General features: G+C 42.4%; 1 protein-coding gene across 1 annotated transcript; it reads left to right on the forward strand.

Moving 5' to 3' along the window:
* The first annotated feature begins 435 nt into the window (after nucleotides 1-435).
* On the forward strand, nucleotides 436-7,152 carry RNASE1 (ribonuclease A family member 1, pancreatic). The gene is made up of 2 exons (XM_004421303.3): nucleotides 436-952; nucleotides 1,703-7,152. Exon 2 carries the CDS (start codon nucleotides 1,728-1,730, stop codon nucleotides 2,196-2,198), a length of 471 nt encoding a protein of 156 aa, XP_004421360.1. The 5' UTR covers nucleotides 436-952; nucleotides 1,703-1,727; the 3' UTR covers nucleotides 2,199-7,152.
* Nucleotides 7,153-17,609: the final 10,457 nt, after the last annotated feature.

Below are 17,609 nucleotides of genomic sequence, written 5' to 3' on the forward strand. Positions count from 1 at the left end.
ACAAGAGATTTTCACATATAGGGGCATACGGGTTAACTATTCGGATTCAAAAGTGATTCGGCTTGAACTAAAGAAGCCTAACTTATGGCCTATCAAACATACATTGTACATCCGCTTTAACCATTAAAGTAAACAATGTGCTCTCTCAAGATAAGAATACATACTTCCCCTCTATGCCATATTAGTAACACCCTATCGATAACGCCTGGGTTATTCCCTTTCCCCGACTTTGAGATCATGTTGGCCTGCTGATTTGCAACTGAATACCTCTTTGAAACTTGGATGAATATGTATCCTGGGCATGTTTAATGTATGTTCTTTGTTCTAAAAAGATATAAGACTGCACTGAAAACCATGCTTCTCCAGAATGCTTTCTTCCTTTCTGGAAAAGTCCTTCCCGGGTTATAATTCTCAATCTGGCTCAAGTAAGACTCACCTCTCTCTCTTATCTATAGAATGGTTATTGGGTATTTTGCCTTAACACCGCCAAAGGGTCTCCAGGACTCCTGGGGAGAGAGTGGATCTCCCTTTCCCTCTGTCTCATATGATCGCATGTTAAGTGCCCTTTCTAACCTCCAAGGGCTATTTGGTGAAAATGGCCCTCAAAGAGATAACAAGGACTTGGTTGGGGGTTCAGCATCAGTGCTGTAGTGGCTTTCTCTGCTGCTGCTTGTGAACCAGCAGACAGATAAGATTCGTATGGTAAGAAAGACTCCTATAGGAAAGACTCACTCTCCCCAGCAGCCCTGAAAAGAGGGTGGCCTGGGCAACTCCTCACCTCTTCCTCACAATGACCTTGTTTTCCTCTGGACTCAGACCCAGATGCTCCTCCCACCCTTCCCTTCTTGGAGGCCAACCCCCCTTGTAATCTGTATAATGTCCACACCTCAGGGATTGACTGGTTGCAGAAACTGGCCTTCCGGCTCTCTGAGAGACCAAGCTGGAGACCCAGGTAAGCCACCTAAGAGGTGGTCTCAGGAGCTACTTCTGCTTGAGGGTTGTAGACGAGGGAGCCAGGCGGGTGAGGCTAGCACTGAGAAAGCTTGGGCCAGGCAAACATCAGCTGTGGGCAGAGCTGGGTCAGGATGGAGCATTTGAGCTGCAGAGAATCCATGGGGCTGGGAAGAAGCAGCCCCCAGGTTGCGGGAGACGAGCATCTCTCTTTGGAATACAATAGCATCCTTTATGATGCCAGTGTCAGGCATTGGGCTGAATTTCCCTTGTGTTGTAGGACAACAGGGCTCTGTCAACCATGATCCTGGATGACACTTGGTGGTATCTCAGGGATATAATTTGGCCTCTTCAAAATTTGGTTTATTTAATAGTTTATTCAAAAGGATCTTCTAATGAGCCACTTTTGAGCACACATTTGAGCATTGAGTACAAATGTATTTTACTTTTCAAATGTATTTGAGATAAAAATTCCTTCAGTGTTCAAAGGGAGGACTTTCAGGGTTTTAGATTACTTCCGGGGTCACCACCCAGAGGGGAGGACGGCCTCTCTGTAGCGAGTGGGAGTCAAATGTTCTTAGAGAAGAGGATATGTGAATGTCTCCTTACTTGGAAAAGCTCGCAGGAAGAGTGATGTCTTTCTGGCTGACTGTAAGGTGGGAGGGAGACTGTGAGGTGGAAGACCACAGGTGGAAGTGGGGCTTCTCTTTCTAAGGCAATGCTTTTCCTCCTCTCTGGCTTTCCTGACTAGGCTCCTTGGGCGGAGTGAGGCCACTATGGCTCAGGAGAAGTCCCTTGTCCTGTTCCCATTGCTAGTCCTGGTGCTGCTGGTGCTGGGGGTGGTCCAGCCTTCCCTGGGCAGTGAATCAGCGGCCATGAAGTTTGAGCGGCAGCACGTGGACTCTGACGGCACCTCCAGCAGCAGCTCCAACTACTGCAACCAAATGATGATGCGCCGGAATATGATACAGGGATGGTGCAAGTTGTTGAACACCTTTGTGCACGAGCCCCTGGCCGATGTCCAGGCCATCTGCTTCCAGGAAAATGTCATCTGCAAGAACGGGCAGTCCAACTGCTACCAGAGCAGCTCCAGCATGCGCATCACAGAGTGCCAACTCACGAGCGGCTCCAAGTACCCCAGCTGTGCGTACCGGACCAGCCAGATGGAGAGATACATCATCGTGGCCTGTGAGGGGAACCCGTACGTGCCAGTCCACTTGGACGCTTCTGTGGAAGTCTCCACCTGAGGCCGGGAGCAGAGAGATGCCCCACCACCTCATCATGGTGGCACCTGTCTCTCCCCTCTTCCTTCCTTGCCCTGCGGAGGCAAGGAATAACTCAAGATCCAACACACACACACAAACACACACACACACACACACACACGCACACGCACACTTCCCTGGCCTGAGGCTTCCCCCTACAAGTGGTTTGGAGGGTGAAGGGTGGGTTGTGAGGTATGTCCCATGTTAACCACTTCATTGCTTCTTTCAATAAAACACAGTTGCAACCACCTGGATTCCTGAAGCCGTCCCCATCCAGGTACTGTTTGCATGATTGCTTGCCTGCCAGGGCTGAGGACTGTAAATCTGGTTAGCTTTGGTGAGCAGCAAAGGGAATCATTAAATGCCTTCTCTTCTGGCTCTTGGTTTTTAGTGACCTGAGATAATTCCTTTCCTTGTGGGTTCCTTGATGCCAAATGTAAAGTTTTTAAGTGTGGGCTATTTTAGATAAAAGGGAGCTACAGTCTGGGACACTGTCATGCTGGGTGAACTGACAGAGGGCGAAGCTAAATACAAAAGTCTCTGGCACAGAAGGAAGGTCAGTGTGACCTCAGGAAGATCCTACTCAGCCTCAGGATGGGGAGGAGGAGTGTAGGAAAGTAGGATCCTAAATTTCCATTTTCCTTGTTTTGAGTGAGTTATTACTAAATCAGAAAAATGGTCATCTCTTACTTTGAAAGTTGGAAACTTCCAGCTTCAATTTAGGAGCTGGAAGGCATTTAGAAATTATCAGATTGAGGGAGAGTAAGTAAATTTCAGCTTGTGTACCAACTCTAATTGGAAGTACCTGTCTAGAATGCTGTAGAAAAACTTCTAAAAGGTGATGTGGTTGAATCATAGCCTCTACTGAAGGCGTGAGAGAGGTAAGGGTGTATGTGCCACCCATTTGCCATCCCTGACCTAACGTAACCCCCACCTTTTACAGAGGAGCAACCTGAATCTCAGAAGGGTTAAGTGACTTGCTCATGGCTGCTGCTAGTTGGTGGCACAGCTGGGCCTAGACCCCAGGCCTCCTGGCTTCCCAGTCATTGTTCTTTCTGCTACTAGTGTCTAGTCAAGAAGAAAATTCCCCAGTCTCTCTCCTTCATGAAGTGCTGTGGAGTCAAGACTCTCTCTCCCTGAGCTTGCTGGCAGCTCTCTCACAGGTTCCCAAAGTCCTTGGGCTGTGAGTCTGCTCAGTTCTTGGCAACCCTTCTTTATAGCCACTGAAAAGACTAGACTTGGCTTCCGTCATCACTTCATCATTTCATTTGACCCCCTGTTTGCAGTTGCACCTGGCTCTAGACAAGGTCATAGAACTAGAGAAGGGCCCTACTTCCAACCGGTCTGACCAGTTCTGTCATTGTCTTCATATACTACACTGATAAATGTTGGAAGTGACTGTGTTTTTCTTTTGTAAAGTGAATCCTCAGCCCTGCGGGCTTCTGTGTGAGAAGGCCTGCAGGTGAGAGACAGCCAGCTATTTCTGCATTTCTATGGTAATGGGGATCTCACTCCTTCCTAGCAGTGAGGATGGAGGAGGAAAAAAAAGGAAACTTTAAGTTTCTAGATGTTTCCTTCATCCAGAATTTTTAAGTTCGTCTCACCCTTGTTCCCAAACACAAAGCTCCTCATTTTCCCTCCTGCTAGTGCTAAGAGCACACTTCAGTGGAGCTTTTAAGAACACTCACTTGCAGTTTTGCTGCATCTCTATCTGCACATTCACCAGCCCAGGCTTCTGGCTCCCTGCACATTCCAGGCTACAAGATCGCTGGGGGCCTCCTTCTGGGGAATGAAGTGATAGGTGATGATGGATGGTCCAGGTGCAGACGTGCCCAGCCAGGGAGCCAGTGGGGAGGGAAAGTGCTCTGAACAGGAGGACACCAAGACAGATAAGACCAACTCCTGTCCTGGAGAGGGTCAGGCACAATCACGGAGAGAAACACCTCAGTCGTCTGGAGACAAATCAGATGTCTCTATCTGTAGGGAGACTATTGCTACCCCACTAATAAAGGAATACTAGCCCCTCCCAGGAGATTAACCTAGGCAGATTAATCTTAAAATTGAGGTGCTAACATGTTAAGATGGGTATCTGCTTGAAAGCAGAAACGACCATATCCAGTGATTCTTCTAAGAAGGATAATTTTCAGAAGATTCTTTAAACCAAACACACTCCAGGAATTCTGCATTCTCAGTGGGTAAGTAAACCTATCTCAGCGTCCCTGCTCCTCCTTACCCCTGAAGCTTGTGTACTGACAAAATCATAGTGTCTTCTGCCTCTTCTGGCCTGCTGATCCTCTCCCGCCTCTTCCTCTGGTAAACGCTCCCTTCAATTCTGGAAGCCAATAGTTCCCCAGCCTAGCACCACCCCACATCAAAACAGATCAGTCATCTACACCTAAAATGAGTCCTTCATCTAACGGAGTAAATGATAATCGCATCATGTTCTTTCTTTCCAAGTGCTGCCTCATCAGGATTTGCACTTTGAGCTGTCTCTCTAACTGTGAAGTGAAAGGCTGTTCCCCATCCCCACTCTTACCTTCTTAGACTGATTCAGACCTCACAGAGCAAGGGGGAACACTAAGGGGGCTCTGAGTCTATTCACTCATGGTGGAAAACACTTCAATATTGCTTTTGGAAATCAATCATGAGGGTGGGACAGCCCTCCACATGCACGATTCATGATTGATTCATGTTGGAGGTCCTACATAGAAGGCGCAGAATGAAAGTACACCTCCTGAAGATGAGATAGTGGCACACCTGGAAGAATCTCAAAACGGTCTCCACTTTCTGGGGGACAAATTGCATAGTACCTCTGCAAATCACTCAATAGATTCACGTTACTTTGGGTTTTTTTGTGGCTTGCAGTACGTGTAGGCGGGAAGGTGTCTTCTCAGCTTCCTCCCTCCATGCTTACCTCCCTTCCCACTCCCTTATTATCTTCTTAGTTAACAATGAAAGAGTTGTTCATCTGAATGGACAGAGCCACTCGGTGCTTTTTTTTACTAGAATGTGGTGACTGTATTTAAAGCTCATCACACCTATATGTCATTCTCTAGTTTCTTCTGCTACCAGTCTGGGCAGGACCTACACTTAGGGTCAGTTTCTTTCCTTTCCAACTTCCCTGAGTATGCAGCTGGGTGAATAATTGGGCCAGGGTACCTGGTTTGTCCTAGCCCTACCATCAGCTCCCTGTGCTCCTGAGGCAAGTCTGTAGCCCTCTTTAGATCGTAGTTTTCTAATCTGTAAAACCAGGGGGATGGATTTGGTAATCTCAAATTCCTCTTATACTTATGACTTTCCAGATGAGCATCTACTCTCTTTCCAGCAGAGCTGGGCAGTGGCATGCAGTTTCTGGCTACATGTGAGTAGGCATCTCTAGAATAGTTACATCATTGAAATCTGGTTTAGTTCAGCTCTTGTCACAAAAGAAAAGCCATATTTAGAGATCTGGATCATCCTAGCAGACTTCAGACACCCTTCTAGGGCAGATTTTCCTCTCAGGCAACTTTAGACAGCCTCTGAGAGTCAAAGCTGGCAGTTAGCCTCTGCCAGAGCTTGTCAGGCTTCCTGGATTTTTAGCTTGACTCAGAGCCCACAGAGGGTGTTACCGAACCTGGTTTGTTTTTGCATGCCACCCAGAAAGCCAAACACTGAGATCACAAGATTGCAGCAGAGAGAGAGTTTAATCACAAGGCATCCAAGTGAGGAAAAAGAGAGAACAAATCTCAAATCAGCCTCCCTGATAATGGGGACTCAGGGACATTTATGGGGTAGGAAACAAGGTGGTCTGAAATGTGGAGATAGATGATTGGAGGCGAGGAAGGGTGAGGTAATTGATAATCAGTGCAAGCACAGTCAGATTTCATGCCTCTTCATAGGATGCATGTTCACAAAATGGCGGCATTAGCACGACCCCAGCGTGGAGTTTTTAGCCTCTTGACATCAAAAGGTCACTTATTGGACATCTGCAAGGGCCCAGTTGATAGGTTGGTGGTCTCAACTGGTCTGAAGTGGACAAGGGGTTCTAATTCCTGAAAAACAGCTCGAACACCCATTACCATGGTGATCCAGGCTCCAGGGAGACATTATCTATAGGAATCTAGTGGGAGTCAGCATATTGCCTAAAGAGCACAATTAACAATGGGTAGGTAAATAGCTAAAAGCTATAACCAGTAATCGCAAAAAGGAAAAAAAAAAACTTTAGTTCCTAGCTACTTAATCATCAATGGCTAACTGTTTGCCAGTTTCAAGGGGAGAGACTAATGTGGAGGCTAGATCAGGAGAGCAACAAGATAATGCAGGAGTGACATTGATACCAAACCTCTTAATCTCAAATTTGTGTGCCCAATGCACAGCAAGCCAAACACTGAGACATTGGTGCTTGGAGATGGAGAAAGGTTTATTCAAATTGGCCAAAACAAGGAGGCGGGAGCCTGGGTTCACTCAAATCTACTTCTCCAAGAACAGAAAGCAGGGGGGTTTATGGAACTAAGGGGCTTGGCAAGAGGAGCTTCAGAGAAACAAAGGGGTTACTCCTGATAAGCCCCTAGGCAATCTGACTTCTGAACATCAACAGCAGCTGAGGGCCAGCCACCAGGGTGATCACAATCTCCCTGAAGGCATTCTCTTTCTTCTGCAAAACAAACTCGCACATCCTCTGGAAAACAAGCTAAGAAATCCTCAAGATCCCTGCGTCACTCCTCAAGTTAAACAGGAAAACAGCAAGTTGGTTTAATATCTACAGTACCCCTCAGGTACCTGACTTCAGGATCAGGAATTTCCTGAACTTCACTGGAAACATGCCTAATAGAGGTTGAGAGCTGGGCCCTGCTTCAGGCCAGTACGTTTGGCAGCCTCTCTTCCCTACCTCCCTCAAGCTCTTCCTGCCCCTCCCACAAACACCACTGAACAATTAAGGGGAGGGAGGGCTCTGGGATAAGGGGAGCTTGGGCTGTTGTAACATAGGGACAAAATCTGTTTGCATGGGACCATAAGTGTGTGTGCATGTGACTAGATATATATGTGATAATGTTTGTAGATCTGTGAAAGGAAGGAATATCAGGGTAGTGAGGGGAGGCCCTTTTGTGATCTGGCTCCAAAACTTTCATCTTAAAGATAGAGAAACTGAGGCATGAAACCAAGAATGAAATGAAGAAAACCAGATCTGTTTATTCCCAGAGTGTGTGCTTGTATGCCTTGCCTCCAAATTTTCTTTTTTTTTAATTTAAAGAAATTATGATACAATACAGTTGATATTTTTGATGCACAGTTCTAGGAATTTTAACTCATGTATAGAGTTGTATAATCATTATCACAACCAAGATACAGAACAGTTCCATCACTCCCAAGTCCCCTTGTGCTGTCTCTTTATAGTCAACAAATTCCTCCTTCAGGATGAATTCTTGAACTCATGGAATGCATCTGCAAGTCTTCTCAAGGAAGATAAGATTATCGGGACAGAGACCTCATTCCTGGCAGTATTGTCTTCTGCATTCCTAAATTTTAATGGCTTATTTCAACAAACCCTCACACCAGTGGCTATGTTGTATCTGGAATTTGTTAAAAGAATTTCCTTTCAATTTTTTTTAGTTGCCTTTGTTAGCCACGACTATAAAACCTTCCCTCTCCCTTCAACGGCTGAAACACAATTCAAATAGCACTTGAATCTGTGTTCTCAGGCTGCAATCCTAACAAACTTCGAATAAACTTCTTTTTGTTTAAGTGTATCAGAGTCTAGCTCGTATTTGGTTGAAACTTCCAAGACTGGCTTCTTTTACTCAGCATAGTGCCTTTGAAATTTACCCAAGTTGTTGCGTGGATCAATAGCTCATTCCTTTTTATTGTTGAGTAGTACTCCATTGCATGGATGCCCACAGCTTATTTATCTACTCATTCATTGAAGGACATTTGAGTTGTTTCCATTTTGAGTAATTATGAAGACAGCTGCTTTAAACATCTGTGTACATATTTCTGAGTGATTTGGTAGAATAATAGACACATAGATCAGTGAAACAGCATAGAGAGCCCAGAAACAGAGCCACACAAATATGGTCAAATGATTTTTGACAAAGGTGCAAAGGAATTCTAGGAAGAAAGGATAATATTTTCAACAAATGGCAGTTAAACATCCATATGCAAAAAAACCGCCAAAACTTCCAGACCCTAAATCTTCCTTCCCCTGCCCACTCTTTCCACAGAGGCAGCTCTGTATTGGTGGAGAGACCTACGATATTTTTCTAAGTCCTAGATCCACCAGTTGGATCTGTCCTCAGCCACATACTGAGTAAGGGGGAGCCTTGAGGTTGGGACAGAGCAGGCAGTGAAAAAGGCAGAGGAGGTTAGAAGAAGGAAGGTAGGGGAATTATTATGGATATAGTGTCAAGGAAGTAAGTATGGATGAGACTTGGAGGTAAAAAAGGATGAGAAAACAAGATCAGAAAGGATGGCATAGTTGGGTGCATAGTTCCCTTGTTTCTGCTGACTTTCTTTAGAAGGTTATAATTGATCAGGTCACACAGGACTACGAGGAAAGTCTATTATTTTTCTCACAGGAAATGTAGCTCTGCTTTTCTAGAATTCTTCCTTCTTCTCTTGGTCTTTTGGGCATGGTGGACCCACTCGATGGCAAACCTCAATGTTTTACCTAAGCTCAGCAGTGTGACAGCCAGGACTGGCAGTTTTTACAGCCTCCATGTACTCCTGCAATTCCTGTAGTCAGCTGAGATAGTTGGAGATGTAAAACCATCAATTCTTTCCTCAATGTTTCTTTACATAACCGCTGTCTGTGAAATCCCCAACACCATTGGTAGGCACCAGATAAACAGTTGTCATCAGAGCAGGGTACAGGTTAACTTTACCCATTGTATCCTCACCTCAGAAAAGTGGCCAAACAGCGGTTAGAGACTGAAATATATGAATGCCTCACACCATTGCTTGGGTCCTTGGGGGCTCTTATCAACCTTCTCTTTATACCCTCTGTTATGGGCTGAATTGTGTTCTCTCAACATTTATATGTTGAAGCCCTAACTTCTCAGAAATGTGACTGTATCTCAGAACGTGACTGTATTTGAAGTTAGGTCCTTTATAGAAGTGATTAAGTTAAAATTAGGCCCTTGGGGTGGGCCCTGATGCAATCTGACTGGTAGCCTTATAAGAAGAGGAAATTCGAACACAGAGAGACATCAGGGGCACGTGCGCATAGAAGAAAGACCATGTGAGGACATAGCAAGAAGGCAGCCATCTGCAAGCCAAGGAAAGAGGCCTCAGAAGAAACCAAACCTGCCAAAGCCTTGATCTTGGATTTCTGGTCTCCAGAACTGTGAGAAAATAAATTTCTGTTGTTTAAGCCACTCAGTCTGTGGTACTTTGTTATGGCAGTCCTAGCAAACTAATACACCATCTCACCAATTCTTCCAGTTCTCTTGAATTGAATCTTCTCATCTCTTGGATGAGTGCTCTATGTGGCACCTTTTCATCCCCTAGTCCCCTAAACAACTTGTTGTCCTGTTGTACATCTTGGACTAGAACATTGGAGCTTGGTGTTAGTGAGGACAGAATGGAAGGCTCCATCCTTTACTTCTTCATCCCAGGAATGGCAACAACTTGATGAGGACCACTTTCGTTATACCAAGGTGCCATATTTTAGGATAGCACATCCTGAAGCTCAGCAATATTAAAAACCAAAAAATTTGCCAAGAGAATTTAAAGACAACCTAAATAAGTGGAGAGATATACCATGTTCATGGGGCCAAAGAGTCAATATTATTAAGATGTCAATTATCTAAAAATTGATCTATATATTCAACTCAATCCTAATAAAAATCCCTGGAGGACAAGCTAATTCTAACACTCATATGGAAATGCAAAAGACCTAGAACAGCTAAAACAACTTTGAAAAAGGACAAAGTTGGAAGGCCAGCACCACTTGATTTCAAAACTTATTATAAAGTTGGGGGGGCAGTAAATCCAGAGGGAGGGATTATAAAGTACTATGAGAAAATTTGGGGGGAAGATGGATATGTTTACTATCCTGATTACAGTGGTGGTTTCATGAGTATATACATATGTCAAAACTTACCAAATGGTACTCTAAATATATGTGGTGTGTTGTGTGTCAGCTCTATATCAATAAAGTTTTAAACATAATTAGGAACTGTTGTCCTTTAAAAGAAATGATAGGAGATGAAAAGACAAGCTACTAGGTAGGAAAATATTTGCAAGTCAGATGTCTGATTTTTAAAAATGTGTATCCACTTCAGTGGGGCAGGGCATGCACAAGGAGCGGATGGAGTGTGGGGCGGTGGTAGAGTGTGTGGGGCTCCAGCTGTGGAGAGATTGGGTCCACTTCAGGAGGTCGGGGCGCGCACATGGGGCAGGACTGTGTTGACTGTGTGCGTGGACCTGTGGGCGGCAGGGCTGGTCAGCTGCAGAAGACTTGTGCTTCTCAAAGACCCACATAGGGGGGTTTGCCCCACCTTCCAAAGCCCGAAACAATTGGGTGTCCCCGGGCCTGAGGCAGCCCCACCCAGCTGTAATCCTCAGAGAGCTGACAAGCGACCTAAAGGCTGGACGCTTATAGCAATTGTAAGGCCCTGAGCCTAACAAGCTGTCACGCTGGGGCCCTACTCACTTAAAAGAAATACTGCAACACAAATGTGGTATTAGAACTTGCAGCCAACTGTGCTGGGGCTCCCCACACCTGATAAAGAGACTGAAGGGCCCACAACAGCTACAAGCAGCTGAGCATTACAACAGCTGGCCAGGAGCATAACTCAGCCTCCCCGGGCTCCTACAGGGAGAGCAAACAGGCCACAACAGAAGGACACACGTAGCCCACATAGGGGTCACCCCTGGAACATTGAGAACTGAGGGAAGCACACTGCAGGACTCCTAAGGCATCACTTGTATAAGGTCACCTATCCAAGAGCAGGAGACATAGCTGACCTACCTAATGCCTAGACACAAGCACAGGGAAAGAGGCAAAATGAGGAGGCAAAGGAATACATTCCAAGTAAGGGAACAGGACAAAACCCCAGAAAAGGAACTAAGTGAAACAGAAATGAGCAACCTACCCGACAGAGAGTTCAAACAAAGAGTGTCAAGGATGCTCACTGATCTGGGGAGAAGAATAGATGAACTCAGTGAGAATGTCAACAAAGAAATGGAAGATATAAAAAAGAACCAATCAGAAATGAAGAATACAATACTGGAAATGAAAAATTCACTAGAGGGACTCAAAAGCAGAGTAGAGGATACAGAAGAACGGACCTGTGAGCTGGATGAAAGACTAGAAGAAATTACCCAAGCTGAACAGGTAAAAGAGAAAAGAATTAAAAAGAGTGAGGACAGTCTAAGGGACCTCTGGGACAACATCAAGCACACTAACATCTGTGTTATAGGTGTCCCGGAAGGAGAAGAGTGAGACAAAGGGGCAGAGAATCTATTTCAAGAAATAATAGATGAAAACTTCGCTAACCTAAGGAAGGAAACAGACATCCAGGTATAGGAAGCACAGAGAGACCCAAACAAGATAAACCCAAAGAGGCCCACACCAAGACACATCATAATCAAAATGTCCAGAATTAAAGATAAAGAGAGAATCCTGAAAGCTGCAAGAGAAAGACAAGTTACATACAAAGGAAACCCCATAAAGCTATCAGCTGACTTCTCAGCAGAAACCTTACAGGCTAGAAGAGAGTGGCACGATATATTTAAAGTGCTAAAAGGAAAAAACTTACAGCCAAGAATACTCTATCCGGCAAGGTTAGCATTCAAAATGGAAGGAGAGATCAAAAATTTCCCAGACAAGCAAAAATTAAAGGAGTTTGTCACCAAGAAACCAGTGTTACAAGAAATGTTAAAGGGACTGATTTAAGGGGAAAAGAGAAGACCACAAATAGGAAAAATTATCTATTTCCATGATAAGAGGGTAATGGATACAAATGCACAAAAAAGAGGTTAGATATGATATCAAAAACATAAAAGGAGGGAGGAGGGGAGTTAAAGAGTAGAGCTTTCAGACAAAGGTCAAACTAAAGAGACCATCAATTCTGTATAGAAGGAGAAAGGAACAGAGAAGGACTACTAAAACACAGAGGAAAAAAAAAGTTAAAAAATGGGAGTAAGTACATACTTATCAATAGCTACTTTAAACGTGAATGGACTAAATGCTCCAATTAAAAGGCATAGGGTGGTTGATTGGATAAAACAACAAGACCCACATATATGCTGCATACAAGAGACACACTTCAGACCTAAAGACACTCACAAACTGAAAGTAAAGGAATGGAAAAAGATACTCCATGCAAATGGCAATGAAAAGAAAGCTGGGGTAGCATTACTCATATCGGACAATATAGACTTGAAAACAAAAACTGTAAAAAGAGACAAAGAAGGGTATTACATAATGATCAAGGGAACAATCCAACAACAGGATATAACACTTGTAAATATCTACGCACCCAATGTAGGTGCACCTAAATATATAAAGCAATTATTAACAGAGATAAAAACAGAAATAGACAGTAACACAATAATAGTAGGGGACTTGAACACTCCACTTACACCAACGGATAGATCATTCAAACAGAAGATGAATAAGGAAACATTGGCCTTAAATGACACACTAGAACAGACGGACCTAGTAGATATATACAGAGCATTCCATGCAAAAACCGAAGAATACACGTTCTTTTCAAATGCACGTGGAACATTCTCCAGGATTGTTCACATATTAGGCCACAAAACAAGTCTCCATAAATTTAAGAAGATTGAAATAATACCAAGCATCTTTTCTGACCACAATGGTATGAAACTAGAAATCAACTATAGGAAGAAAATCAGAAAAGCCACAAACACGTGGAGATTAAACAAAATGCTACTGAACAATGACTGGGTCAACGAAGAAATCAAAGAAGAAATCAAAAAACACCTGGAGACAAATGAAAATGAAAATACGACATGCCAGAATTTATGGGATACAGCAAAAACGGTTCTAAGAGGGAAGTTTATAGCAATACAGGCCTATCTCAACAAACAAGAAAAATCTCAAATAAACAATCTAACAATGTACCTAAAGGAACTAGAAAAAGAAGAACAAACAAAGCCCAAAATCAGCAGAAGAAGGGATATAATAAAAATCAGAGCAGAAATAAATGAAATGGAGACCAAAAAAACAATAGAAAAAATTAATAAAACCAAGAGCTGGTTCTTTGAAAAGATAAACAAAATTGACAAACCTTTAGCTAGACTCACCAAGAAAAAAAGAGAGAAGGCACAAATAAGTAAAATCAGAAATGAAAGAGGAGAAATTACAACAGACACCTGAGAAATACAAAAGATTATAAGAGAATACTATGAAAAGCTATATGCCAACCAATTCGACAATCTGGAAGAAATGGATAAATTCTTAGAATCATACAACCTTCCAAAACTGGATCAAGAAGAAGTAGAGAATTTGAATAGACCAATCACCAGTAAGGAGATCGAAACAGTAATCAAAAACCTCCCCAAAGTAAAAGTCCAGGACCAGACGGCTTCCCTGGTGAATTCTACCAAACATTCAAAGAAGACATAATACCTATTCTTCTCAAACTCTTCCAAAAAAGTGAGTTCGGGGGGAAGCTCCCTAACTCATTCTACGAAGCTGACATTACCCTGATACCAAAACCAGACAAGGACAACACAAAAAAAGAAAATTACAGGCCAATATCACTGATGAACATCGATGCAAACATCCTCAACAAAATACTAGCAAATCGCATACAACAATATGTTAAAGAGATTATACACCATGATCAAGTGGGATTTATTCCAGGTATGCAGGGATTGTTCAACATTCGCAAATCAATCAACGTAATACACCACATTAATAAAATCAAGAATAAAAATCACATGATCATCTCAATAGATGCAGAGAAAGCATTTGACAAGATACAGCATCCATTTATGATAAAAACCCTGAATAAAATGGGTATAGAAGGAAAGTACCTCAACATAATAAAGGCCATATATGACAAACCCACAGCTAATATCATCCTCAATGGTGAAAAACTGAAAGCTATCCCTCTAAGAACAGGAACCAGGCAAGGATGCCCACTCTCACCACTCCTATTTAACATAGTACTCGAAGTCCTAGCCAGAGCAATCAGGCAAGAAAAAGAAATAAAAGGGATCCAAATTGGAAAGGAAGAAGTGAAACTGTCACTATTTGCAGATGACATGATTTTATATACAGAAAACCCTAAAGAATCTACCAGAAAACTTTTAAAAGTAATAAACGAATATGGTAAAGTTGCAGGATACAAAATCAACATACAAAAATCAGTTGCATTCTATACACTAACAACAAAGTAGCAGAAAGAGAAATTAAGAATATAATCCCATTTACAATTGCAACAAGAAGAATAGAATACCTAGGAATAAAGTTAACCAAAGAGGTGAAAGAGCTGTACATGGAAAACTAAAAAACATTGCTGAAAGAAATTGAAGAAGACACAAAGAAATGGAAAGATATTCCGTGCTCTTGGATTGGAAGAATTAACATTGTTAAGATGTGCATACTTCCTAAAGCAATCTATAGATTCAATGCAATCCCTATCAAAATTCCAACAACATTTTTCACAGAAATAGAACAAAGAATCCTAAAATGTATATGGAACAACAAAAGACCCCAAATAGCTACAGGAATCCTGAGAAAAAAGAACAAAGCTGGAGGTATCACACTCCCTGATTACAAAATGTACTACAAAGCTATAGTAACCAAAACAGCATGGTACTGGCACAAAAACGGACACACAGAACAATAGAATAGAATCGAAAGCCCAGAAATAAACCCACACATCTATGGACAGCTAATCTTTGACAAAGGAGCCAAGAACATACAATGGAGAAAAGAAAGTCTCTTCAACAAATGGTGTTGGGAAAACTGGATAGCCATATGCAAAAAAATGAAAGTAGACCCTTACCTTACACCATGCACAAAAGTTAACTCCAAATGGATTATAGACTTGAATGTAAGACCTGAAACTATGAAAATTCTAGAAGAAAGCATAGGCAGTACGCTCTTCGGCATCTGTCTTAGCAACATATTTTCAAGCACCATGTCTGACTGGGCAAGAAAAACAATAGAAAAAATAAACAAATGGGACTACATCAAACTAAAAAGCTCTGCACAGCAAAGGAAACCATCAACAAAACGAAAAGACAACCTAACAATTGGGAGAAGATATTTGCAAACCATACATCTGATAAAGGCTTAATCTCCAAAATATATAGAGAACTCATGCATCTCAACAACAAAAAAACTACCAACCCAATTAAAAAATGAGCAAAAGACCTGAACAGACATTTCTCCAAAGAAGATATACAGATGGCCAACAGACACATGAAAAGATGTTCAAAATCATTAACTATCAGGGAAATGCAAATCAAAACTACAATGAGATATCACCTCACGCCCGTCAGAATGGCTATAATTAACAAGACAGGAAACAACACGTGTTGGAGAGGATGTGGAGAGAAGGGAACTCTCATACACTGCTGGTGGGAGTGAAAACTGATGCAGCCACTATGGAAAACAGTATGCAGATTCCTCAAAAAAGCAAGGAAAGAACTACCATATGATCCAGCTATTCCACTGCTGGGTATTTATCCAAAGAACTTGAAAACACCAATGCGTAAAGATACATGCACCCCTGTGTTCATTGCAGCGTTATTCACAATAGCCAAGACTTGGAAGCAACCTAAGTGCCCATCAAGGGATGAATGGATAAAGAAGATGTGGTATATATACACAATGGAATACTACTCAGCCATAAGAAACGATGAAATCCAGCCATTTGTGACAACATGGATGGACATTGAGGGTATTATGCAAAGTGAAATAAGTCAGAGGGAGAAGGTCAAATACCGTATGATTTCCTTCATTGAGTAGTAGATAATAACAACAATAAACAAACACATAGAGACAGAGATTGGATTGGTGGTTACCAGAGGGGAAGGGGGGAGGGAGGAGGGTGAAAGGGATAATTCGGCACATGTGTGTGATGATGGGTTGTAATTAGTATTTGGGTGGTGAAGGTGATGTATTCTATGCAGAAATAGAAGTATAATGATGTACACCTGAAATTTATACAATGTTCTAAACCAATGTTACTGCAATAAACAAAAAATTAAAAAAAAATGTGTATCCAGAATATATGAAGAAATCTCAAAACTCAAAATTTAGTAATAGGAAATCAAAATATGAAATTGTCCAATATCATTAATCATCAAGGAAATGCAAATTAGAACCATTACACACCAATTTTAACGGTTAAAATGAAAACGACTGGCCGTACCATGTATCGTCAAAGATGTGGAGCAACTGCCACTGGGAAGGAAGCAACCACTTTGGAACAGAGTTTTGCAGTTTCTTACAATGTTCAACAAACACCTGCCATATGACTCAGCCATCTACTCACAGGCATTTGCCCCGGAGAAACAAAAGCAAAATCCATACAAAGACCTGTACAGGAATGTTCACAGAAGTTTTTCTTTTAATAATCCCAAACTGGAAACAACTCATATTTACACCAACAAGTAAATGGATAAACACTGTATAAACCTATAATGGGATACAATGCAGCAATGAAAACGACGTGGATGAATCTCAAAATAAGAATGCTAAATGAAAAAAGCCAAAACCTAACTCTTACCCAAACAAAAGGCTACATACTATGATTCCATTTATATGAATTTCAGAAAGTGTAAGCTAACATGTAGTGACAGAAAGCAGATCAGATGTTGCCTGGAGATTGGGGGTGTGGGAGGGGTGGGAAGGTGAAATTACAAAGGGGCACAAAGAAACTTTTGGGTACGATAGACATGTCAATATTTTTATTGTGGTGATTGTTTTTATGGGTGTATAGATATGTCAAAACTTATCAGATTGCACACATTAAATATGTATGTTTTACCATATGCCAATTATACCTCAATAAAACTGTTTTTAAGATGTGCTCCCCAGGATCCCCCTCCAAGGGAAAAAAATAGTTTCCTCAGTGTGGATCTAGACATTTCATAGTTGCCCCCAGTGCAAGACTAGGATTGATAATGGATAAGAAAAAATCAAGAGAAAAACATTATTTAGAAGGAAGTTTTTAAGCACTCTTGGTCACCACAGCAGTTTTTGTAAAGGGAAAGTAGATCAATCCCTTGGGGAAGGAGGGACCCATGACTACTGGGTCTAGGGAAAGCCCAGAGATTCTCCGCTTCCCTCTTTCCAGATGACTCTGGCTGGCTCCTCACTCTGGCTCCTTACCTGCCACACCAGGATGCACAGGCTTGTCGTCATTCAACTCGCAGTGGGGGGACAGTGCAGGAATGGCTGTGGCACTGCCCACCTGCCACAAA

The sequence above is a fragment of the Ceratotherium simum genome, chromosome 3, assembly GCF_057802395.1.
Source record: "Ceratotherium simum simum isolate JZ-2026a chromosome 3, ASM5780239v1, whole genome shotgun sequence".
Classification (NCBI taxonomy): Eukaryota; Metazoa; Chordata; class Mammalia; order Perissodactyla; family Rhinocerotidae; genus Ceratotherium; species Ceratotherium simum.